The following is a 22,765-nucleotide window of genomic DNA, read 5'->3' as shown; positions in this document are numbered from 1 at the left end:
AGTGCCAGTGCTCCAGCTACCTGCAGCCCTCCCACATATCCTAGGGCCACCAGCCCCAGGGATGCCACCAGCTGCAGGGATTTGCCACAATGAGCATCTTCAAGTGATGCTGTGCCTGTGCTGTTCCCAGAAGGACAGAGAGCACACAGAGGTGCAGGAGGTGGTGTGGACACTCTTTGGTGTGACTCTCAGCCTGGCAACTCCTGCCAGGGGTCTCCAAGGGGGGGAATGGCTGGTGCTGTGAGAGCTGCTGCTCTCCAGAAGGGCTTGGAAAGAGCAGAGCTGCTGTGGCTGAGAGCCAGACCAGGCTGGTGTGTCAGGGGGTGTCTCCCACCGGCTGAGTTGGGAGAAGATGCTCTGAACAGCTCGAGAGCTTCTCTGGGAAAGTTGTGAAGAGAAGTGTGTGAGGAGTGTGGCTGTGGGCAGAGCTGGCATGTGAGGGCTCTGCTGTAGGACTGCAGCTTGGGCAGGGAAATCAGGAATTGTATGGCTGTTAGGCTTTGCCTTGGGTGTGGTTTTGTCTGGCCATGCTCAGAGAATCATGGAATAGTTTGGGTTGGAAAGTTGTGAAGTCCATTCAGGAGGTTCTGGCCACCCTCTTAAGGTTCCTCATTGCTTTGGCTGCACAGAAATGTACCTGATTTGGTTCTGATCCTGGGAGTGTTCACTGAGCAGGATCCCCAGTGCTGCTGGCTGTTTTAATTGCAGAAATGCAAGTTGGAAAATGGGAGAAAGACAAATTGTTCAGGTACAAGAGAATTATCCATGGAGTAGCAGGCTCCTCCACTCTCAGTATCTGCTGAGACACAGAGTGGATGCTGCTGTGGTGTGTCTGAGATGGTGCCAGTCCCTGTCCAGCCACACTGGCCCTGGACCTGCAGCCATCAAACAGCCACAGGGTTGGGCCATGTGCTGCTTTGCCATTTCCAAATGACCTCCTCAGTTTCAGTAATAACTCCAGATATTCTCTGATTTCTAATGGATGGTTTTCATCCTGTTTAAATTCGTGCCTTGTCCTTTCCCCTCCTCTTCCCTAGGGAACAGGACAACTGTGTGCTGCACCCACCCATGTCCCTGGAGCAGTGCTGGTCCCTGGGCAGCTGTGGCAGGGCTAGGTGGCAATAGCTGGTGGCTGTCCCTGCCCTTGGCTCTCTGGGGCCATTCTGGTTCCCTGCATGTCTGTGGGAGCTGATGTGAAACTCTGGCCTTCCTGGCCAGGCCTGGCTCTCCCCACTCCCACTGTCATGGATGGGGTTATCCCTTCTTGGAGCAGTGCTGGGCATTTTCCCTCACCCAGATCTGAGCTTGGAGGGACAGCTCTGCTCTGTTGCTGGGAGCTGGAGGGCAGGAGCCCAGCGGGACGAGCAGCCCTGCTGCCATCCCAGCCTGTCTGCCTGCCCAGCCCTGTCCCCAGTGTCCCCTAATGGCTCATGTGAACAGAGTGTGGTGTGAGGCAGCATCCCAGGGGCCGGGGGGGAGCACCCAGAGCCCCACAGTGCACGTGGGTCACAGCTATGGAACAGTCAGGACAAATCCAGGCACCGATGCGAAGCCACTCGGAGAGGAGCTTGTCCCTGTGCTGCCGTATTTATCTGAACTGGAATTGGGAATGTTTACCTCAGTGTACATAGCTCAACCTTTCCCTGGGAGGAAAGGGGAATTGCATGGAGCAATTGCTGTCTCATTGCTTTGCCAAACTCCTCATCCTCTCCCAGCCGGGCTCCGCATCGGTACCAGCTGTCCCTCTTGGACCTTTCTAGGATGTGAATGGTAAAAATGTGAATATTTGTTGTTTACTTCCTTAGCAGAACTCCTGATGCCGTGTTTGTATGGGAAATCAGCCTGAGCAGACCCATATGCAATCGGTTTTACTTTATTATAAACTGTATATGATGTACAAACTAATAAAAACTCAAACGACGACAATGTCACTGTTGTTCTTGAACAGGCAGATGAGGGAGATATTCCAGCTGTGGATTCTGGTGCTGGAGTGATCTGGGCACTGGGGGTTTGGGCTCAGCCAGCCCCTGAGCAGGTGCTGGCAAATCCCTTGCAGAGCTTTGGTGGAACAAACCCTTGAGGTTCTGTCAGGAGAGGCCCCAGCTGAGCATTGGGCACTCGGCTGCTGCCAGTATGGAAGGTTGGAGGGATTTCTCCATGAAGGGTCACAGGTGCTCTGGGGAGGGTTTATAGCTCACTGTTTTATGGTATAATGAGAATTTATTCTTATCCTTGGCTTCTGATCAGCAGGAAGTATTTTGGTTTCACGGCAGAGCGATACCAGAAAAGCACCAAAGCTCTCCCTGCTTTTGGCCTCAACAGAGAAGAAATGCTCCTTGCCCCAGCAACATTGGACTCAGGGTGAGCTGTGCCCAGCCCCAGCCCAGCCCACGCCTCAAACACAGTCAGTATTTACAGTGTTAGTTGGGTTAATGTCACTCTGCTGCTCCCCAGAGCCTGAGCCAGAGCAGGAGGTCGAGCTGGGCCTTACCTGGGGCTGTTAGTGGAGCTTTGTTAAACAATGCCCAGGAGCCACTGCCCTGCTGGGCCAGGGCCTGGCAGAGCACAAACCCAAGCTTCCGTAACACAGATTTAATGACACAAGTGCTGGGTCAGTAACTTCCAGCTGGGGTTTAGGTTTGAGCAGGTGTGAGTTACAAGGTTACAGTGCCTCCACTTCCTACACTACAGGGTTACTCCAGCCTAACTCTTAACATTCAAGTGCATTAGAGGAAGGGAGTAAAATCTTGCATGAAGTCCAGTTGTGTACTTCAGACATGATTTTAGTTTCTATCAAATAAGATGGAAAAGATGTTAGTTCATCTCTTCCACTCCCTGCCAAGGCAGGATTGTTCCCTACAGGACACGGGATGGTGCTTGGTCCAGCCCAGGTGGAGGGAAGGGGCTGGAGGCACTTTGCAGGAATTGGCTCCCTGTCCTGGTGTTTCACTTGATTTCCCCAAAGTTGGTGTCTTTAAGGCATCCTCTGGCACAGTGCCCTCCTCCTGGCTGTCCCCAGAGCATCTCTGCTGTGAGGGACAGCAGCTGGGATGGAGCCCACTGGGCAGCTGCAATTAGGGCTGCCAGGAGCTGCTGCCCTCAGCAAGGTCTGTCCTTAGGGGCCAAACCCTTGGTAAGGACAGGACTCCTGACAGGAGTGACCCACGCCTGGGTCTCACTAGTTCTGACCCTGTAATCAGCTGCCAGAATGGCCAATGTCAGTCCTGGGTGTGGGAGGGGAGGGACATCCTGCAGTTCCCTTGGCTTCAGACCAGCGACTGACAGGCTTTGGTCAGTGCCAACAGGTAAAGATCGAACGATTGTGGTTCAGAGGGAAGCAATAAAAGCCCCAGAGTTGATCTTTCTCCGAGGAAGAAAACAAGCAGGACACCCCAGCAGGTTCCCTCCAAAACTCACATTAAAATCTGTGACAGTTTCAGTCAGGAGTTGCTTGTTTTCTTCCTTTTCTGAGGCCGATAACTCCCCAGAGGCTTCACGCTGGGGTGGGCAGGAGGGTTGACTTTAGTAAAGGTAGAATTATTTCTCTTTACACTTTTAAGGTTACAGGAGTTACTTGCCTTTTAAAAACAAACCAAGGAGCTGCCCTGCCTGTGCTCCTAGATGATGGTGCAGGAGCTAAAGGCAGCGCCCCGTTTGTTGGTGCTCTGCGTTGGCACCAGTTTTCCTTTCCCATAGTACCCCGAGAATATCGCCCTCACATCAATCTTTTTCGACAGCACAAGCATCCACATCCCATTATCAAAATACAGCAGCTTCCCTCCTCCAATTTCCCCCACTTGCTCCCCTTTGTTCCCTGCCTTTTCCAGCTTGACAAACTCCAGCAGGTCGAGCCCCGTCTGGACGGCTTCGACGCCGTTGGCGCAGCCGAGGGTGATGTGGGCACGGCTGCCCCGTGGCAGGTTGTCCGTGGGCAGGATCTTGTCAGCATCCCCTGGCCACAGCAGCAGCTGCTGCTCGCTCAGCTCGATGCGAGCCCCGACAGTCTTTGTGGTGATGAACAGTGCAGAGATGGAGAGGGTGAAGCCTTTGCCGTAGGAAGCCTTCACAGCCTGGAGGAGAGGGACACGCACACAGGACAGGGTTACTGCCTCTGGGTGGGGATTCACTGTGGCTGCTCATGGCAGCTCTTGCTGTGACACGGTCAAAATAACCACAGCAAGGAGAAGGTCAGTGCCTGATGTCCCAGCTCTGTGGATCTGGAGCTGGTAACATCTTTCCAATATTTAACCTGGGGTTATGTGCTCTGAAATAATCCATCTGGGGATTTAAATACTTCAACTCATCATTATTCAGCTCAAGCTGTCAGAGATGATGCTGGAATTCATGTATGATTGGGGAAAGTGGGAGTAATTTGTTTGGAAATAGGAAACAAAATCACCATGTCCACAGTTGGGAGTTTTCTCTGCACAGGCCGCATGGACGTAGTTCCTGTCCCTATATTTGGCCTCTTGGGTCAGAGCAAAGCCCATCCCCAAACCTCTCCCCGGCTCATAGACACCCCAAAGGGGAGGGAGGGGATGTGGGGGCGTGGGGGGGAGGTGGGACCCCAAAACTCACTTCCTGCTGTGCATATTCCTCAGCTCCAGCTGCTTTTCCAAACTCAGTGTATTTCGTGGTGCAGTGCAGGACCCCGGGTGGCCTCTTCACAAAGTAGCTGGTGAGATCTATTTTTATTTTGGGATCTTCAATAGCAGAAGGAACTGCACATATAGGTAAACAAAGTCACTGTCACAAAGTGATGCCCTCAGTGTCAACCCACGAGTCCTGAGCCCATCTCTCCCTTCCCTACCTCAGCCTTCACATCTCATCTCTCTGACTGCTGAATGGGAAACCAAACCCCTCCCTCCTCCCAGGCTCACTGCAGATGGAGCCAGAGAACAGAAGCTCCTGTGCAGCATCGTGGCTCATCTTAAACCTGGTGGTGGTTTGTTCAGCCTTTCCCATTTCTCTCTCTTTGCCTTTTTCCCACCCAACCCCTTGGAACCAGGGGACAGCCATGTCCTGCTGCTGCCACCTGAGCTCAGTGCCCTGTGGGGCCAGACCTAAACGGACTTGGGAAAAGCTCTTTAATTTAGTTTTACTTATAAAAGCAACTTTGTCAACTATGAAGACCAGGTTAGTAGCTTTAAAAAGCTTTTCTTGTTGGCAACATTAGAAATTGACTTTAGAAGCTAATCAGACTCATTAACATCAACAGGTAAGAATGTGGTAAGAGAGCATCAATACATACAGTATTTACTCTCCTTTTTGAAGGCTTTGAGACTCCCAAGCTCATCCAAGAATGCCTGGCCAGCCTTCCTCAGGATCTCCGAACTTCTTTTGCTCAAAAACCACCCAAAATACATGGGGAGGAATTCCTTCTCTAAGCTTGGCTTCATCTTCTTCAGCTCTTCCACAGATAGTTTCCACTGATTCTTGTCCTTTAGCTGGGGACAATCCAAGCGCCACGGGGTTTTGGGCTCGGCGAAGATGACTTTGTAGCGGTACTTGTCAGCAATGTCAAAGAGCTGCTCCAGCCGCTCCCGCTCGTGGTGAGTGTCATCCAAAACAATGACGCTGATCTCCCGTTTGCAATAGTCAACTAGATCCTCATCCACCTTGGAGTACTCTTCAGGAATGGAGCTTCTTATTAATGGTGTAATTTTATAGTGATCAACAGAGATGACCTTGCAGGCGTCTTTGTAGCGATCGTGGATGGCCTGGGCCAGGGTGGACTTCCCGCTGCCAGGCAGGCCCCGGAGGATGAAAAAGGTTTTGGATTCTTTCAGTGTGGAGATGGTGTCTTCATCATCCAGGAAGGGGAAATGCAAACTCTCAGGTCTCTCTTTTGCTGACTGAGTAGACATTTTTCTAAATATTTTAGGTAGGAAAGGGTGACTCTTCTTAGAGAAGCCTCTGTTCTGAAATGGAAGGAGAAAACACTTTGCAGGGCAGGAACCCCAGAGACAGTGTGGCCCTGCTGGGACCTTTAGTGAAAAGGACAGGCACAGGAAGCATCTCCCCCACACTGCCTCACTTGGGTGCCCTGCTCAATGACACCTCCCACAGCCGCTCTGGCTGGTTGTACAGCAGGGATCCACTGCATCCCACCCAAGGGCTGAAGGTTCAGCCCTGCTCCCCACTCTGGCCTCAGCAGCTGCAGTCCTGCCCCACTGGGAAGGTGTTCCTCAGGCACCACAAAGCCCCAGCCCAGGCAGAGCTCCTCGTGTGGCACATTCAGTCTGAGCACTTGAACAAACACCTGTGGCTGCCGGATGTGAGGGCAGTCACCCACGGAGGAGCCCAAGGGGAACCGAAAGTCCCAGCAGGTTGAGAGCTGCCACACTCCTGTCCCTTCACCTGAATCACAAACTCTATTCCCAGGCTGTTGCTTAGAGCAGCCCACAAGGATGGTGCTGTCTCTCTCTGAGCTGCACTGAGGATCAGCAGCTGAGTGCCTCACAGGAGGGAATTTGGGCTCCTCTTGGGAAAAGCAACTGAGACGGCTTCCAGGAAAGCCAAACCCCTCCGAGCAGCTGCAAGGCAGAACTCGAAAGTGAAACCTCGAGTGCTGGAAGAAGCTAAACACTCGTGGTTGGCAGCAGTGAGCGGGAGGGAGCTGGCACGGCTCTCCCTCCCCTCCTGCCAGCAGCTCCGATTAGCAGAATCCCAGATTAATTCCCAGTACAGCCTGGGAAAACACGGGACTGAAAGGAAACGTAGGATTTCTTCAGCTGTGCAAGTCCTCAATAGCATCACCGAGGCAGACATTGCTTGTTGGGTCAATATATGAATTTTCCACCCCCCCCCGCAGCTGCTTGCCAGCCAGGGATCCACTGGACCGTGGGAGTGATGACCAAGAAGTGAATTTTGCCTTTGATGCAAAAATTGAAAAGTTTTACATAAAACATAACCGCTCTGCCTAGGCCAGAAAAATGTGTTTCCAGTTCGCAGTTTTTCAAAAACACTTTTCAGATGTTGATTTTCCCATCTCTTTATTCCAGAAGGTGCAGATGGGTTTTGGTTCCAAATGCCCTGGGAGCAGAGGCAGGACCCCACATTTCCCACGGACACTGCCTGCCCTGGGCTCAGCTGCAACCTGAGGGACAAACGAGCCCCCGAGAGCAGCCGGGACCTGCGGGCTGCCCGGAGACCCCAGTGCTGCTTTCCCCGCACACTCGGGGCTCAAAGTGCTCACACAGGAGGAAGCCGGTGAGTTACCTGGAGGGCAGCACAGGTGCGCCTCTTGCCAGGAGGTCGCACGGCCGGACAGCCCCGGGCCGGGCTGTCCCCGCACTGGGCTGTCCCGCGGGCGGGGACCGGGGCCGCTGTTCTGCCGTGGCAGCTGCCGAAGGGACTGAGGCGCTTTTCAGCCCCGTGAACAAAGGAACAATCGCGGCCCCCCCGGGCCATTGTTCGCCGCCGGCTCGGGGACAACGGGCGCCTTCACGGGCCGGGCCGGGCGGACAAAGGCTCCGCAGAGCCCGGGGGAGCGGGGTCCCGCCGGACAATCTCCCATTGAGCCGGGCTCGCCCCCCCCGCCGCCCCCACAAAGCTCCCGCTTGTCTCCTGCTCCCCACGATGGAGGGAGCCATCGCTCCCGGTCCCGGGCTGCCCGAGCCCCGGCAGCCCCCAGAGTGTCCCGGGACCCCCGAACCGCAGCCACGGACCCCCGGGGCCGTTCTCGGGGCCCGGCTGCCTCCGGGTCCCCCCGGCCCAGCACCCACGTGTCGGCAACGCCGCCGGCTCTTCCGCCCTCCTGGGAATCGGAACCTTTGCCGGGCGGAGCTGCAGCGGCAGCCCCGATCCCGATGCTAACCCCGGTCCTAGTCCTGATCCTTGTCCCCATCCCGCTGGTCCCGCTTACCATGGTGAGGGCAGCGGCTCCGGGGCGGCCGCCGGTGCGGAGCGGCGCGGCGGGGAAGCGGCTCTGGGGCGGGCGCGGCCGCGGCTCCTTTCATAGCCCTGGGGCTCGCCCGCCCCCGAGGGCCGGGCCGAACCCTCCCCGGGGCGGCGGGGGGGCCCGGGGCTCAGCACCCCGCCCCGCCCGGTCCTGAGGATGCTGCCGGGACGGTGCTGTGCCGCGGAGGGGCCGGGGCTGCGAGAGGAGGGTACGGGGCAGGGGGCGGCAGCGCTCCGAGAACGGCGGCGGCTCGGACCAGCTCCTTCCCTGCTAGGGACACACCACTGCAGTGCTGGGTACGAGGCTTGCTCAATATTTATTTCAACTTCCTGCCTAGACTCTACTTTTCCCCAATGCTGTCCTTGTCCGTTTCCCCCCTTTAACCTTTTCTTCTGCTTACGTATCGTTTCTGGCTCCCTCTTATGGCTCTTCATCTTAATTCCCTTTCTCCTCCTCTTTCTCATCCTCTTCCACATTCTCAGCGGTGGTTTTTATGCTTTCACTGCTAAAAAGGCGATCTGGGAAGGGAAAAGGAAACTTAAGCCAAGTCTTAGAACTCAGCAGTTGGGCACAAGAAAGGCCCCCGGGCTCCCTTACCCTCACCAGGAATCTCTCACTGCCCTCTAGGTCCTGTCACGGCAGGTGCTGGGCTGCACGGCCTGAGGGGAGCAGCCCCGGGGGCTGCGGGCACAGTGCCCTGCCAGGACCTTCCCCGAACCCCAGGAGGGGCTTGGCAGGGCTGGGATGTCAGTGACACCGGGCCAGCCTGCAGGGGACATTAAGGGAGCTGGGCACGGCCGCACCTGGGAGCGCAGCTGAAGCAATCCTGGACTTCCACCAAGATTTTAATGCAATACTTGCAAGGAAATGGGTGCTGTGGGAATTCTGAGGTGCTGCTGATGTGCAGAACAGGAGAGTGGGGTTTTTTTTCCCATTTCTGGGTGCAGAGGTGTGAATGACAAGTACCTTCATGTGAGGGAATCGTCCCATCTTTTTTGCCTTTGTTCAGCTCTGCAATGAAGCTTTTGCTCACATTATCCAAGGCCTGAAAGGGATGAAGTTCTTAATAAAAGCCCCAGAAATGCAGCTACATACCAACATTTTCCTGTTTTCTTTTGCTGTCTAGTATCATTACCAAATCCTTTCCTACTGTAAAACTGCATTTCTGTGGCATTACTGGCTGGGGAATCCCAGCTGGGATAACAGCTTCTCCCAGAGGCTGCCCAGAGCTCCTCCTCCTCCTCTCAGCAGCCCTCTTACCGCAATGATGCCATTTTGAGCAGCTTCACTGGGCACAAGTCTTGCCTTCTCCAGAGCCTTTTCAAAATTCAGGATTGCAGACTGGTAATCTTTCAATTTCACTGGAACAGACAAGGATATCAGCTGGTTTAGCCCAGGAGCAAGAGAACAGCAAGAAGTAATCAAGCCAGCCTTGATGTGAGCAGCTGCTTTGGCTGTTAAATCCTAGAGATGTTTTCAAACCAGCTTCTCCACCCTGAGAACAACCTGTGCCCCCATCTTTACCTTGTGCCTGTGCCACCAGCACAGTGGCATGGAGCTGCCACTCCACATCTCCCTCCTCATCTGCTGACTGCAGGGACTGCTCGCCATAATCTTGGGCTACTTCAGCTTTATCCAGCTCGAGGTAGCACCGCCCAATTTCATGGAACAGCCAGGCCTTCTCCAGGCTGGATTGGGCCAGTGGAATCTTCTCCTCCCAGCTTCAAGCAGAGTAAGACAAACAAACCTTTACCAACACTCACTGGGTACAGTTACAACTCAAACACTGATTTGATAGCAAAGGGTTTGGGTGTGAAAACTTCCCCAGGCATGGCTGCAGTGAGAACACACAGCTGAAAAACCACGACCTGGGTCAGTCCAGGTCGTGATGCCTTTGCTGCTGGGCTGTACATACGTGTTGATGGCCTGCTGGAACTTGCCAATTCGGGCGTAGACGTGGCCGATGTTGTCCAGGGCCCGGGATATGGCATCCGTCAGAGTGCTGAGACAGGGAGACAAAGGGATTGTGGCACTGACATCCTCCTGCTCCTCACTCACTCTGCCTTTCTTCAGAGTCCCCTTGGTGCTCCCCATGCCCTTAGAGAATTGTTAGGAAGTAAAGGGCCCAGGTCAGGCTGAAAGTCATGAAATCAAGGCTGATTTTTGATTTTATCCACAGCTCTGGCAGCTGACCCTATGAGACATAGGGGAAATGGTTTAGCTGTGCCTTTGATTATTATTATTAATTTTTGTGGAAATCTGACAGCCCTTGGGAAAGTCTTTCCACTTTTCATTGCCTCTCTTTCCCTTTGTGGGAACAACTCATGGATGATTTCTGTTTTTCAAAGCAAAGACACAAAAAGGTGTGTGCAGTGTGTCTGCAGGGCTCCTGACACCAGCCCTGATCCTGTGCTTGGACCAAGTTTTGCTCCATGCTACAGGCAGCTCCTTCAGTAATAAAGCCCTGTAGGCTTTAGTTTTTTTCTTAATTACCTTCATTCTCATCTTCAGAAGCAGTGAGATGCTTCTTTGCCTACCCTTAGCTTAGAGATGGAAAAGCCTGTGCGAGGAGCAGATAAATGCAATGAGAGTCACGGAATCACAGAGCGGTTTGGGTGGGAAGGGACCGTAAGGACTCAAACCCCCGTCACGGGGTGATTAACGCGAGTAATTAACGAGTCATTAGCGGCGTCTCCAGCTGCAGCCGCCAGAGGGAGCAGCCCGCCCGTCACTGCCGGTCCTTCCCCGCACCTCGGGTTCAGCGAGGTCCCAAACTCAGCATCTCCTCCCCTCTCTCCTGATAATTCCTGCCTTTACCTGGCCTGCTCCGGGACTGCCACCACCAGGAGAAAGGCAGCCTTCTCCTAAACCAACATTCATTTCCAAAAGGATTTTTGAAAATTAGAAACAACCACTCAGTGGCATTTGAAAAGTTCAGTGCACTACTGCCAAAAATGTCCCAAATGTCACTTCAAGGCACTGTTCCATGATTTCTGCTATGTTTTGCAAACTCTTGCTACATCTAAGACTACATTTTGCTCCACTGTGGTTCAGCTGGAAGAGCTGTGGGATGTGTCTGGTGCAGACAGATTAAGTGTACTTGGAAGAGACCTTTATTTCAAGCCATGCTTAATGGTCTCTATGAAAAGAAGTTTAAGACAAAATGTAGCAGAGAACTGGAGCAATTTCAACCTGCTCTTCCTGAGAAGACAGTACCTACTCAAGAATAAAGTGCTGAAACTGGGACTTGAGTTCTTTTGCTTTGCTACAGAAGAGGTTTTGATGTGCCCTGTGCTGTGGGTCCTTAAAAATCTGCTTCAGGTTTCTTATTTTGAAATAGTGAAGATAAAAAGTCACCACAGACTCTAATACTTGTGCAGAGCTGAATGTGTAAGTCTGTTAAACCCCCCAGGTGAGATTTTACACCCCCACAGAGGTATTTTCCCCTTTCTCCACCCACCTGAACTTCCCAGAACTTACTGCTCCCTGGCACATTCCAGATCCATCTTATGGCTGTGCAAAGCTGCCTCCATCTGTCCCATTGCCAGCTGGGCATTCCCAATGCAGCTGTAGAGGTTCCCAATCAGTTCATGCTTGTTGGGAACTTCATTCTCTGACCAGGCTTGTATCTTTTTCAGCAGACGTTCAGCTTTCCTGCAGCTTTGCTCAGCAGAACCTCTGGCCAGCACTGGGGACAGGGAGCAGAGTTGAACACTGGGGTGGGACACTGAGACATTGAGAAGCTGTGAATTCCCCATCCCTGGAGGTGTTCCAGACCAGGATGGATGGAGAAACCTGGGATAGTGGAAGGTGTCCCTGCCCATGGTAGGGGGGTGGAGTGGGATGAACTTCAATGTCCCTTCTGTCACCATATTTTCTAAAAAATCCTCTTTGCCCAGGATTCTTCTCCTGGGAAGCTGAGAGGCCTCAGAGAAAAAGGAAAACTATATTATCTCATTTACTTCTCCTGTGTTTTGCTGCTTTGGAATGTGGTTTGGAGATTGTTTATCCAACAGGTGGTTGTTTGATTAGTTTCATGTGAATTGTTTTAACTTAATGACCAATCATGGTTAAGCTGTGTCAGATTCTGGAGAAAGAGTTTCGAGATTCATTATCATTCTTTGTAGCCTTCTGTAAGTATCCTTTCTTGATTCTTTAGTAATAATATAATATAATATAATATAATATAATATAATATAATATAATATAATATAATATAATATAATATAATATAATATAATATAATATAATATAATATAATATAATATAATATAATATATCCTTGTAAGAACATGGAGTCAGATTCATTCCTTCCTGCCACAGGGGACCCCAGAAAATACCACACCCTTCCAACCCAAGCCATCTTAGGATTCTGTGATACTTGGGAATTAAGACCTGGTGAAGTGGCTAACCCTCAGACAAAGCTCAGGGATAGAGCTCCCCACAGCAGTGGGAGGCACTCAGCCTCCAGTCAGGAAGCTACTCAGCTCGACATCTTCCATCTCCTTTGCAATGGATCTGGCAAAGTTGGATGGTTTCTGTTTCTTGACATGCGCTCGTACACCGTGCATAAATCAGCTTCTGCTGCTGCCAGAAGTCCCGGCACTGGTTCGGGTAGGAGATGCCACCCAAAACCACGGCCATGACTTTGACCCCCTGCCTTGTGAATTCCCCATCCCTGGAGGTGTTCCAGACCAGGCTGGATGGGGCTTGGAGCCACCTGGAATAGTGGAAGGTGTCCCTGCCCATGGTAGGGGGGGGGTGGAACAGGATTAACTTCAAGGTCCCTTCCAACCCAAACCATGCTGGGATTCCATGATACTCGGGAATCGAGACCTGGAGAAGTGGCTAACCCTCAGACAAAGCTCAGGAACAGAGCTCCCCACAGCCAGGAACCTACTCAGCTCAATATCCTCCATCTCCTTTGCGATGGATCTGGCGATGTCGGATGGTTTCTGTTTCTTGTCCTGCGCCCGGACCTGCCGCAGGACCTTGCGCTCGTACACCCGCGCGTAAATCGGCTTCTGCTGCTGCCAGAAGTCCCGCCGCTGGTTCAGGTAGGAGATGCCATCCAAAACCAGGTCCATGACTTTGACCCCCTGCCTTGTGCTGCTCTGCATCAAGTCTGGGAATAAGATAAGGTAGAACCCAGGTGAGAATCCACAGACCTGAGCTGCAGCTCAGTGGGGAATGGACTGGGAATGTTTTTCTGTTCTGACACAGACAGTCCTGGACGTGAAAGTGCCCTGTGCTCCTCAGAGTTGAGGTGATGGGGGAGCTAACAATAAACTCTGTGGCATTCACATTTTCTGAAAAATCCCTTCGCCCAGGATTTTTCTCCTGGGAAGCTAAGAAGCCTCAAAGAAAAAGGAAAACAATATTATCTCATTTAATTCTACTGTGTTTTGCTCCTTTGTAATGTGTTTGGAGATTGTTTACCCACAGGTGATTGTTTCATGGTTTCTGGTGTGAGTGTTTTCACTCATTGGCCAATCAGGGCCAAGCTGTGTTGAGACTCTGGAAAGAGTCACGAGTTTTCATTACTATCTTTTTAACCTCTTGTAACTATCCTTTCTGATTCTTTAGTATAGAATAGTGTAGCATAATATAATATAATAATAATATAATATAATATAATATAATATAATAATATATATAATATAATATAATATAATATAATATAATAGTAATATAATATATGTAATATATAATATAATATAATATACTATAATATATAATATAATATAATCCTTCTGAGAACATAGAGTCAGATTCATCATTCCTTCCTTCATTGGGGCACCCTGCAAATACAATAAAATTCTGCTACCCATGTGGTTCAGTGAGCTGAGCTGGTGTTCCAGCCTCGTGTCTGCTGCCTTCTCTGCTGATCAGAGCCAAGAAGGGGCCCAGTGAGTGGGGCCAGCTGTGCTGAGCACTGTGCTCTGGGACAGAACATCTGTATGGCACATCTGTATTGCCAGGGCACTTTGAACAGTGCTGTGGATCAGGTTGGCAGATGGAAAGTGAGAGGGCTTTTACCTGCCTGCAAACCAGACTGCCCACATGGGTAATTAGTGGCAACACTGTAAAACCTGTGAGCAAACCAAATCTTAATCACTTCTCTATTTCTGGGTGAAAAGTTCCCTAATAATATGACTATAGGAGCATCATCTTTGTGCCTTTTTCTAAAATAAGATATTTCTCCAATTCCTGCATCTTGACCTTAACTGCATTTTTAACAAACCCAGAGAGGAGCCACAGCCCCATGAGCAGACACCTGCCTGTGTCCCCACCACTGTGAGCTCTGGAATAGTTAACTAAGAGTCACAGGGATTTAAAAGAAGAAAAGAAATAAAGAAGAATAAAAAAGGGATGAAAGAAAAATAGAATCTGCTGAGAAGGAGAAACACCTTCATCCTTGAGCAACTTCTCCATGTATGCCTTGTCAGCATAAAGCCGTCCCAGAAGCTGTTGCTCTGTTTTTGGACTCTGCTTCTTGGTCTGCTTTTGATCCTTTTGGTCCTTTGGTTTGTTTTGCTGTTTCTGGCTGTCTTTTTTCCTCTGCAGCTAGAGAAAAACAAAAGGAGTTGAGGGACATCAGTGGGGAACACTGGAATGAGCAGAATTCTGTTTATACTGCATATAAGACAACTTTTTTTTTAATAAAAGCAAAAAGTCAGTGTCTCACCAGATGCTTTGGCCATGAGCAACTGAAATTCTGCAGCCAATTGTGCTCCCTGGGGACCACAAGGGTGTTACAGAAAGGGTAAGAGCTAGTTCTGGCTTTTCAGAGGAACAAGACACTACTGTGATGGAGCACCCAAAAGTGAAGCAATAAAGAAAGTGTCCATTATCAAAACTGTGACCCTTAAACATCAGGTAAACCCAAAGTCAATATTGGAGCTCACTGTGCCCTCTTTGACGTCTGGGATGTTACTCATTAGATGGGTGGCTGGCAACACCCCCAGACATGGGCAGGAAGAGAAATTCCAGGTTTTGTTCCTGCATGGTGGCTCTTCCTGCCTTCCTCTTTAAATTCTGGTGAGCCAAGCCTGCATTAGAAGCAGGTGATAAACACTCCCATGACAGGCCAGTGTGTTTTAATGCTCAAGAGGTCCTTCAGCAGGCCCACTGCTCCCACAGCCACGTCCCTGCAGGGACTGTCACTCCTCTGGTGCCCATTTCAGCATCACAACAGCTCCAGAAGCTTCTCCAGCAAGAGCCCTGTGCTGTACCTCTGCCTGCCTGCTCACAAAGCACAGCTCCTCCTTGCTCTCCAGCTTCACTGAGGATGGATCTGCAAACACAGAGGGGTCTGAGTTAGTGCTGCACACGGCCATGCAGGGTCTGCTGCTCTGTCTGCTCTGTCCTGACCCCCAGGGGAGCACTGACTTTGACCCTCATTCATGGAGAAAGTTTCCTAGACTTCAAGATTGACTAGAATCCACAAAAGTGTGAAATAGATTATAGAGAGCAGTGTAGGTGAATCCCTTGATGAGAAATTTACCAAGTAAAAATTCTCACCAAATATTTGTGAGATAAATACTAAAAAATTGAGTTGAGTAAATTTGTGAGTTGTGAGTAAAATGCCCATAAAGGTGCCAAGCCCAAAATGTTCAGTTTCAACCACTTTTCTCATCCTTTCCCATGGGATAGGGGGTGTTGGTGTGTTCTGGGAGCAGGGAATGCCACCAGCTCCTCTTGGGATTTTATTTCACACAGCACCAGGGGCTCCTGTTGCAATATTCCTACAGACAGGGTACATCCTGCATGGAAACTGAAGGAGAAGGATGCAGCTGCTTCTGGGGCATCACAGCTGGAGCATGAAATGGAAGGAAAGGTATTTTAAAGGTTTGTGCAGTGATTAGGGCAAAAGGCCCATTGTGTTTACCACCATCTGTCTGCACCCTGGGAAGGAAGAGCTCTTTATTTGGTCTGAGGGAAGGTCAGAATTCCCTTCAGCAGCCCCAGGGCCCAGACCAGCAGCACAAACACAGGGTGGTCACAGGGGCAGGTGTTCCCACCCACTCAGTGAAGCAGAGCCAGGGAAGCAGCTTGAGGATGTGCCCTGTTAATGTGTGTGCATTTCCCAACTGTTCAAACATCCACGTGTTTCCATGCATCTCGCATTTATTGACTGATTTAAAATATTTTTAGTTATAGATCAGTTGTATTAGTTTAGTTATGTTTAGTTAAAAATCAGTTTTCCTATTTTTTAAATTCATTTTTGTGCCTGCAGCCCAGGGGGTCCAAAGGTGGTTAGAGCTCTTGGCTCAGGATATTGAGCTGGGAAGATTTCAGCTGGAGCTGTGATGATACCTGAGCATTGTGCTAAGCTCAGGAAGCAGCAGGAACGGAGGAAAGCAAGCCAGATCTGGAAACCTTCCCTGTTTGTTTTTTTTTTTAGTAACTATCCCATCTGAAAGTGCTGCAGGCTCTGGTGCCACTGGGTTTAACAGGGGGAGGGGCTGAAGTTTTGTAATTTTGGGAGAGGGAGGCCCTGGCCTACCTGGGAATGTGTGTGGGGTTTGAGTGGGGTGTGCCAGGAGCTGGGCAGGGACAGGCTCCAAGCCACCCCACAGGTTTGGCAGCCCCAGAGGAGCCCTGCACACGTGTTGCACTCACATGGCAGAGGTGGCAGCCCCAGGTGAGGTGTGTCTGCCCCACACTGGGACACGTCCTGTCCATGCCTGCTGGCAGGGCTGAGAGAAAAACTAAGAGAAAAGGGATGAGTTTTCTGTTTGTTTTAAAGCCCACGAGGTCCTTGGCCTTTCCTGTCTCTCCAGGAGCTGCTCAGTGATCTGAGCCAGGAATGGTGAAAGCAGAGCTCGTTACAAGAGTCAACAGTTGCACTGCTCTTTTGCAATGAAAATTGGAGGAGGGTCAGGATTTCAAGAGGCCAGTCTGAGGTAGCATGGCACATTGCATTCCAAGCTTTGAATACAGGGATAAAAGTCTCAAAACTGATTCTGCAGGTTGTTCATAGAATAATGAAATCCCAGAATGGTTTAGATCAGAAGGAACTTTAGAGTTCATGCAGCTCCAACCCCTGGAATTGCCCTCCCATGGGCAGGGACACCTTCCACTACCCCAGGGTGCTCCAAGCCCCATCCAACCTGGCCTTGGACACTTCCAGGGGTGGGGCAGCCACAGCTTCTGTGGGCACCCTGTGCCAGGGCCTCCCCACCCCTGATTTCTCCCCAGTATCCCATCCAACCCTGCCCTCAGGCAGTGGGAAGCCATTCACCCTTGCCCTGGCACTGCAGGGTGTTTCCACCTTTCTTGTCAGCTCCCCTCATGTACTGGGAGGCCATGAGCAGGTCATGGATTAGATGAGCTGCTCTATGCTGTATCCTCTGGAAAGTTTCCATGAAGATTTTGGAAACTGGAGCATCAGGATTTACCTACAGAACTGAAGGGATCAGGCACTGTGTGTATGAACAACATTCAGAGGAGAAAGAAACAACAAAAGGAAAAAAGAGCAGGGTTGGCTCTTTGTGGTGCTTCCTGGTGCTTCTGGATTTATGTGCCACAAAGAACAAGAACCCAGAAGCAGAGAAGCTCTGCTCTGGGGCTCTTGGGTCACTTGCAGAGCTGATGTGCCACCAGCTGTGCCCTGAACAGCGTTGTCCAGGCTCATGGGGGCCAGAAAGTGACACTCCTTACTCCCAATGCAGTTGATAATGGCCTCCTCAGCCTTGTGGATGCCCAGCTGGAACTTGTGCAGGTCAGGGCGGAGCCTTCGGCCTCGGTGGTAAAACACCAGAGCAAACTCAAAGTCCCCCATGGCATACAGGGTCTCTGCTTTCTGGTAAAGCCCCTAAAATGACATTTGGGGGAAAAAAATACATAAAATGAGGGAAAATTTTGATGGATCTCAAGTAACTCCAGTGTGAGAGCCCAGGGCTGTAACAGCTTGCTGTTATGGATGTATTTTACATCCATATTTACTAGGATTTTTCCTCTGAGAAGCTGAGAGGCCTCAGAAATGAAATGTAAACAAGAATTATCTGCTGCTGTGGAATGCAACAGGTGCATCTTTGATTGGTCTCATGTGGGTGTTTTTAATTAATGGCCAATCCAAGTCCAGCTGTCTCAGACTCTCTGGTCAGTCCCAAGATTTTATTATCATTCCATTCCTTTTCCTTGCTAGCATTCTGATGAAATCCTTTCTTCGATTCTTTTAGTATAGTCTTAATATATCATTTTCTTTTAATATAATATATATCATAAAATAATAAATCAGCCTTCTGAAACATGGAGTCAAGATTCTCATCTCTTCCCTTGCTGGGGTTGCCTGCAAATTTGATATTTGGTGAGCCACGAGTGAGGAACACTGCCACAGCTTGCACACATTAAACCCCACACCTGGAGGTGCCTGAGCACCTCAACAGCTCCGAGAGCAGCAGAAATCTCAGGAGGGTTTGGAGTTTCCTCACAGCTCTGCCTCAGACCCTGCAGGGTCTCACAGATCCTTGGCCAGCACCCTCTCCTACCCCTTCAGCTGGTTACCTCATAGAATGTATTGTCAATTTGGAGAGAGGCTTCAGCATCTTTCAAGGAGTTTTCTGTGTCCCCAAGTCTCAGAAAACACTTGGAGCGGGTGATGAGGCAGTGCTTGTCTCCTGCTCTCAGCTTCAGTGCCTGCAACCACAGACAGGGACATGTCACCAGTGCTGGACATGTCACCTGTGCTGGCTCAACACCACAAATACACAAATGCAGGTGTTTGATGCCACAGTACCTACGTGGATCTTGATGATGGATGAGGAGAAATGTTGCCCTGATTTTTTAAGTTTTTCTAAGACTTCTGATACTTACATTCTTGTAAGGAACTTTCCAACAAACTTTATGTAAATAACTTATTGTTTTGCATTCTTTTATAGAAAAAGAGAAATTTGATGGACTGTTGGTTTGTCCAGTGGCATTGGAGAGGTGGCACTGTCACCCTCCAATCCACTGTCACTTTTGGAGTCAGAAATTAAAAGTTCTCTTTTTACCATCAAAAAGCTGCGTGTCCTATAGCGACAGATAAAACTACAAGGATTTTACTGAAAAGTCTTCTCTTGTTTTTCACAGCTGCTGCAGCCGCTGCCCTGTCCCTGAACTGCCCCATCTGGGTCACCACCTCCTGGGGACACGTCCCTCCGTGTCTCTCCCTCTTGCCCCGCTGCCTCTTCCCCTGCCTGAACCGAACCGAACCCGCCAGGGCGGCTCCCCCCCGAGGCCCCTCCCGCCGTGGGCATCTCGGTGCCCTCGGCCCGCGGCGCCCTCACGTCATTGAAGCAGCCCAGAGCCTTGTCGTGCTGGCCGCGCCGGCTCAGGGCTATCCCCTCGCTCATGAGGTTCCCGAAGGAAACGACGGGCAAGAGGTCGTCGTCCGCCATGGCTGCGCTGCGCCACCGTTGCCAAGCAACGCTTACCGGGTAACGACCACTTCCGGTTATTTGTCCCGCCCCGGTAGTGACGAACGTGCCCGCCTGGTGCCCACGTGCGGTGCCGATGTCCGGGGCGGCCCCGGTGCCGCTCCGATCCCGGCGCTCGCTCGCTGTGCCTGTGACCCGGCCCAGCTCCGTGCCCGTAGGGTTCTGTTCTTTCACCCGGAGCGTTCCCGGAGCCCTGCGCGGCCGCTCCGTACAGCTCCGGTGCCGCGGCTGCTGCGGAACACCGGGCAGAGCCGGTTCTTCTGCCCTGGGGCAATGGCCCTTGTGTTCCGCAGGAGAAGAGATGAGAGTCTTGACTCCATGTGAATGCGAGGGCAGCCACCACCTCCCTAGAGCCGGTTATTCGGTACCGGTTTCGCCGCTGAGGGGTGTAATCCTAGCCAAATAAATGACGAACGGCAGACGCTGCTCGTTCACTCCCATCAGCACTCCGGTCCTGACTTAATTTTGGCGCCGGTTCAGACTCTCCGCCAAGATCTGTGCTTGAAACACTTTGTTCCTGCCAAGTGACTCAGAGTGAGGGCGCGGGGAGGAGGAGGGCATCTGTCCCGCTCGGCACCGCTGACATTTAATGGCACCACGAGGCACTGCCCGGCTCCGCACCCGCTCGGCGCTGCCCGGGGCTTGGCTCCGGCTCAGCGCCGCTGGCCGGCCGCCGCCGGGGCGGGAGGCGGGGTGGGGGTCACGCCAGGGTGGGGAGACACGCACTGCCGAGCTCCGGAGTGGGCGGCGGGCTGACACACCCCGTCCCCGGGGAACCGGGCAGGCGATTTCAGGCATATTAAGCGCTCCATAGCTGTTTTACCGGGAGATTTTCCGCCACTGGGTGTAAAAAGCCGTCCCCAGCGGGGGGAGCAGCAACAGTGTGTTCGTGAGGGGCTGTGGCAGGTCTGTGCTCAGCCCGGTGATATTGCCACCACACCGGACAAGGCCGCCCGTTCGCCGCGCCCGGTGCTCCCTCAGCTCCCCCTCAGCGCCATTCCTCAGTCACGGGCCGGGCACCCGGGAAAAAGCGATTTGGGGTGGGTGTTCCCAGGAAGTGAGAGAGCCGTGGCGGCGGCCCTCAGACGCTGCGAGGAAACGGAGCAGCGCTCCCGGTGCTTCGGGAGGCACCGGTGACCCGGCCTTAGCAATGCCGCCACTCCCCCGTGGGTACCACAGGGCACCGCCCGCCCCCGCAGCCACAGTCCCGGCGCTGGCGGAGCCCCGTTCCCGCCGCCGGTACCGTTGGGCGGTGGGCCTGTTGACGCCATCACCGCCGGTTACGTCAGAGGCGGCGGGTTCGGCGTGGGGGGGTCACGGCCGCGGGCGCCTCCGTGGGAGGGGCGAGGCCGCCGGAACTACGACTCCCACAAGGCCGCGCGGCCGCACCCCACCGGCGGCGACCAATGGGTGAGCGGCGGGCACTCAGGCAACGCGCACGTGGTAGCGGCGGCGGCCAATGGGCGGCGGCGGCGGCCGTAGCCCGATGGGCCGGGGAGGCCGCGCTCCGCGAACAAAAGGCGGCGGCGGCGGCGCGAGCGGGGCCGGAGCGGCAGCGGAGCGGGGCGGGAGCGGCCAAGCGGGGCCCAGGTGAGTGCTGGGGCGGCTGCAGCACCGGGCTCCGCCTGGCACGTGGCGCGCCCCTCCGCCGGCGGCGCCCACGCGTCTGAGGAGGCGGGAACCGCGCTGGCTGTGGCCGGCCGCGGCCCCCACGGCTGGCGGTACGGGCGGGCGAGCCCCGGGAGCGGCTCGCAGCCTGCGGGAGCGCCGCGGGCTCGCTCGAGTGGCAGGTGTCCGGTTCGGTCCGGAGGGAGCCCCTCGCTGCCGCCGGCGGGGCCGGCCCTGACCTTGCGAGGGCTCCGTTAGCGGTGCTGGTGCCCCGCTCGGGGCGCGGTGGCCGGGGCGGCTCCGGGGCAGGGACGGTGTGCGGTGGTGACAGCGCGGAGATTGTCCGGGGAAAGGGGCTGGGAAAGGGTCCGGCTTTATACATTTTCCCTCCTGCTCTTAGGGGGCCTTGGCCAAAGCGCTTTTCTCCCCTGCCATGAGGAAAATCCTTTCGTGGCCATCCGGGAGGAGCAGCCCCGCGTCGGGATCGCTCTGTTCCCGTACGAGCGGCAGCGTGTGCGCAGCCCGTGTGTCGCTCCCTCGCCAGGACAGTCGGCTGTGTTCCAGCTGTCCTGTTTGCTGCATGCAAACACCTCCTGTTTGTCTTGCTGCTTTCGAAATTCTCATCCTGCTCTGCAGACTCTCCCTTCTCTCTCTCTCTCTCTCGAACAGTTTGTTGTCTGCAGGCTGAAAACTGAGCTGTACCCTGGCTATCCGGTTTGTAGGTGTTTGTACTTTCTGATCCCTAAGTGGTTTTGGAGCTCAGAGTATCAGCTCTGGAAATGCTGGGGCTGCAGAGCCCCCAAATTCCCTGCTGGGTAGCTGGTCACAGCTGGGTGTATCAATTCCATGCTTCAGAGTGCACTAATCACAGGTCTTGTTTGATGAAATCCCCACCTGCCCCCTCTGACAGGGTTTCCAGTGGTACCCAAACCCCGTTGGGTGTCCTGCATGTGGGACTCTGCAGCTCTCTCCAGGTATCAGGGCTCTTCCAGCGCTGCCTGAAGTGGTTCCCAAACAAGGATAGCCGCAGTTGGAAGTCCTGCCCAGCCATGGTGGCCAGGGAGCCCTTTACTGCTGTACACTGTGCATGTGATTTAAGGAATAAGCTTGTTAAGGAGCCCTAAGGCTGCAGAATAAGATGCTCTTTAATGACAGGATTCCCAAATTCCTCCCCTGTGGCACTGGGTGCCCACCAGGTCTCTGATAGCCACACCAGTCCATGGTCTGTGCTCCTCCCTGGCTGCTGTGTTTTTCTCTGAGATTCTGTATGCAGGGAGCCTCCCCCAGAGCTGGGCACGCAGCACCTGTTTGCATCACCCCACACAGCATTTCCCAACCACAGATGGGGGACCATGACCTCACGTTGGCTGCAGCTCTGAGCCCTCACCGTACTCTGATGAAACACATGGTTCTGCCAGGTGGGAGCTGATGTAACTTTTCATGCTGCCATGGGCTGAAAATACTGGCTTGGCTTGAACTGTGTTAATAAATTACCCAGAATGGAGGGGAGAGGCTGCTTTATGGTGTGGGTTTGTTGACACAGTTCTTGGGAGAGTGGGCGTCAAGCCTTCACTGGAGAGGGAGTGCTTTCCTCCTGGCCTGAAGTGTTGTCCTGGTACAACTGGAGCACAGTACAATCCCGATCTCAGAGAACTCCATGTGTGAGCACCACATTCTGTGTGAACACAGATTGGTGAAGCTGAGTTACACCTCTTCTTCTGGTTAGGAGAAAAACAAACTAAATCCATGTCTGTAATACTTTTTCTCCCCTCGCAGAGCAGACCATGTCACACTGAGCAGTGCCACATCACTGATCTCCTGGGAGACT

The 22,765-nt window shown here is 52.8% G+C and overlaps 3 protein-coding genes across 7 annotated transcripts in view; 1 reads left to right on the top strand and 2 right to left on the bottom strand.

The window, feature by feature from the left end:
- Positions 1-1,857: 1,857 nt before the first annotated feature.
- CNP (2',3'-cyclic nucleotide 3' phosphodiesterase) lies at positions 1,858-8,007 on the bottom strand. Its single transcript, XM_009096509.4, has 4 exons — positions 7,868-8,007; positions 5,252-5,921; positions 4,579-4,721; positions 1,858-4,070 (listed from the first exon to the last, which is right to left on the bottom strand). Exons 1-4 carry the CDS (start codon positions 7,868-7,870, stop codon positions 3,618-3,620), a joined length of 1,269 nt encoding a protein of 422 aa, XP_009094757.1. The 5' UTR covers positions 7,871-8,007; the 3' UTR covers positions 1,858-3,617.
- Positions 5,787-19,684, bottom strand: ODAD4 (outer dynein arm docking complex subunit 4). 4 transcript variants are annotated; one of them, XM_050985600.1, is made up of 13 exons: positions 19,180-19,437; positions 18,416-18,547; positions 17,570-17,723; positions 15,139-15,200; positions 14,314-14,470; positions 12,804-13,028; positions 11,384-11,591; positions 9,819-9,905; positions 9,428-9,624; positions 9,164-9,264; positions 8,870-8,948; positions 8,304-8,421; positions 5,787-5,921 (listed from the first exon to the last, which is right to left on the bottom strand). In XM_050985600.1, the coding sequence occupies exons 1-12, from the start codon at positions 19,288-19,290 to the stop codon at positions 8,339-8,341; spliced, it is 1,596 nt and encodes a 531-aa protein (XP_050841557.1). In that variant the 5' UTR covers positions 19,291-19,437; the 3' UTR covers positions 5,787-5,921; positions 8,304-8,338. The 4 variants fall into 4 exon arrangements, with proteins under 4 accessions (XP_050841557.1, XP_018777019.1, XP_050841558.1 ...); XM_018921474.3 differs by lacking the exon at positions 5,787-5,921 and having other exon boundaries at positions 8,052-8,421; positions 19,180-19,684; XM_050985601.1 differs by lacking the exons at positions 5,787-5,921; positions 15,139-15,200 and having other exon boundaries at positions 8,053-8,421.
- A 1,087-nt stretch (positions 19,685-20,771) lies between these two features.
- The window catches only part of ACLY (ATP citrate lyase), a 28,048-nt gene continuing 26,054 nt past the window's right edge, over positions 20,772-22,765 (top strand). For both annotated transcript variants that reach the window (XM_050985593.1, XM_050985594.1), the window contains exon 1: positions 20,772-20,919. The gene's annotated coding sequence lies outside the window, so the exon portion shown is untranslated. The remainder of the gene's footprint in view (positions 20,920-22,765) is intronic.

This window comes from Serinus canaria, chromosome 27 (assembly GCF_022539315.1).
Source record: "Serinus canaria isolate serCan28SL12 chromosome 27, serCan2020, whole genome shotgun sequence".
NCBI classification, from domain to species: domain Eukaryota; kingdom Metazoa; phylum Chordata; class Aves; order Passeriformes; family Fringillidae; genus Serinus; species Serinus canaria.
The sequence above is the reverse complement of the archived record's forward strand: the minus strand, read 5'-3'. Positions and strand labels throughout refer to the sequence as shown.

Coding starts and splice junctions, on each gene's coding strand:
- CNP (XM_009096509.4), bottom strand. Junction 4,722..5,251: donor CAAAAAGGAGAGTAAATACT/GTATGTATTGAT, acceptor CTATATGTGCAG/TTCCTTCTGCTATTGAAGAT. Junction 4,071..4,578: donor AGGAATATGCACAGCAGGAA/GTGAGTTTTGGG, acceptor CCTCTCCTCCAG/GCTGTGAAGGCTTCCTACGG.
- ODAD4 (XM_018921474.3), bottom strand. CDS start 19,290: ATGGCGGACGACGACCTCTTGCCCGTCGTTTCCTTCGGGAACCTCATG. Junction 18,548..19,179: donor CTCTGGGCTGCTTCAATGAC/GTGAGGGCGCCG, acceptor CTGTGGTTGCAG/GCACTGAAGCTGAGAGCAGG. Junction 9,625..9,818: donor TTCCAGCAGGCCATCAACAC/GTATGTACAGCC, acceptor CTCTGCTTGAAG/CTGGGAGGAGAAGATTCCAC.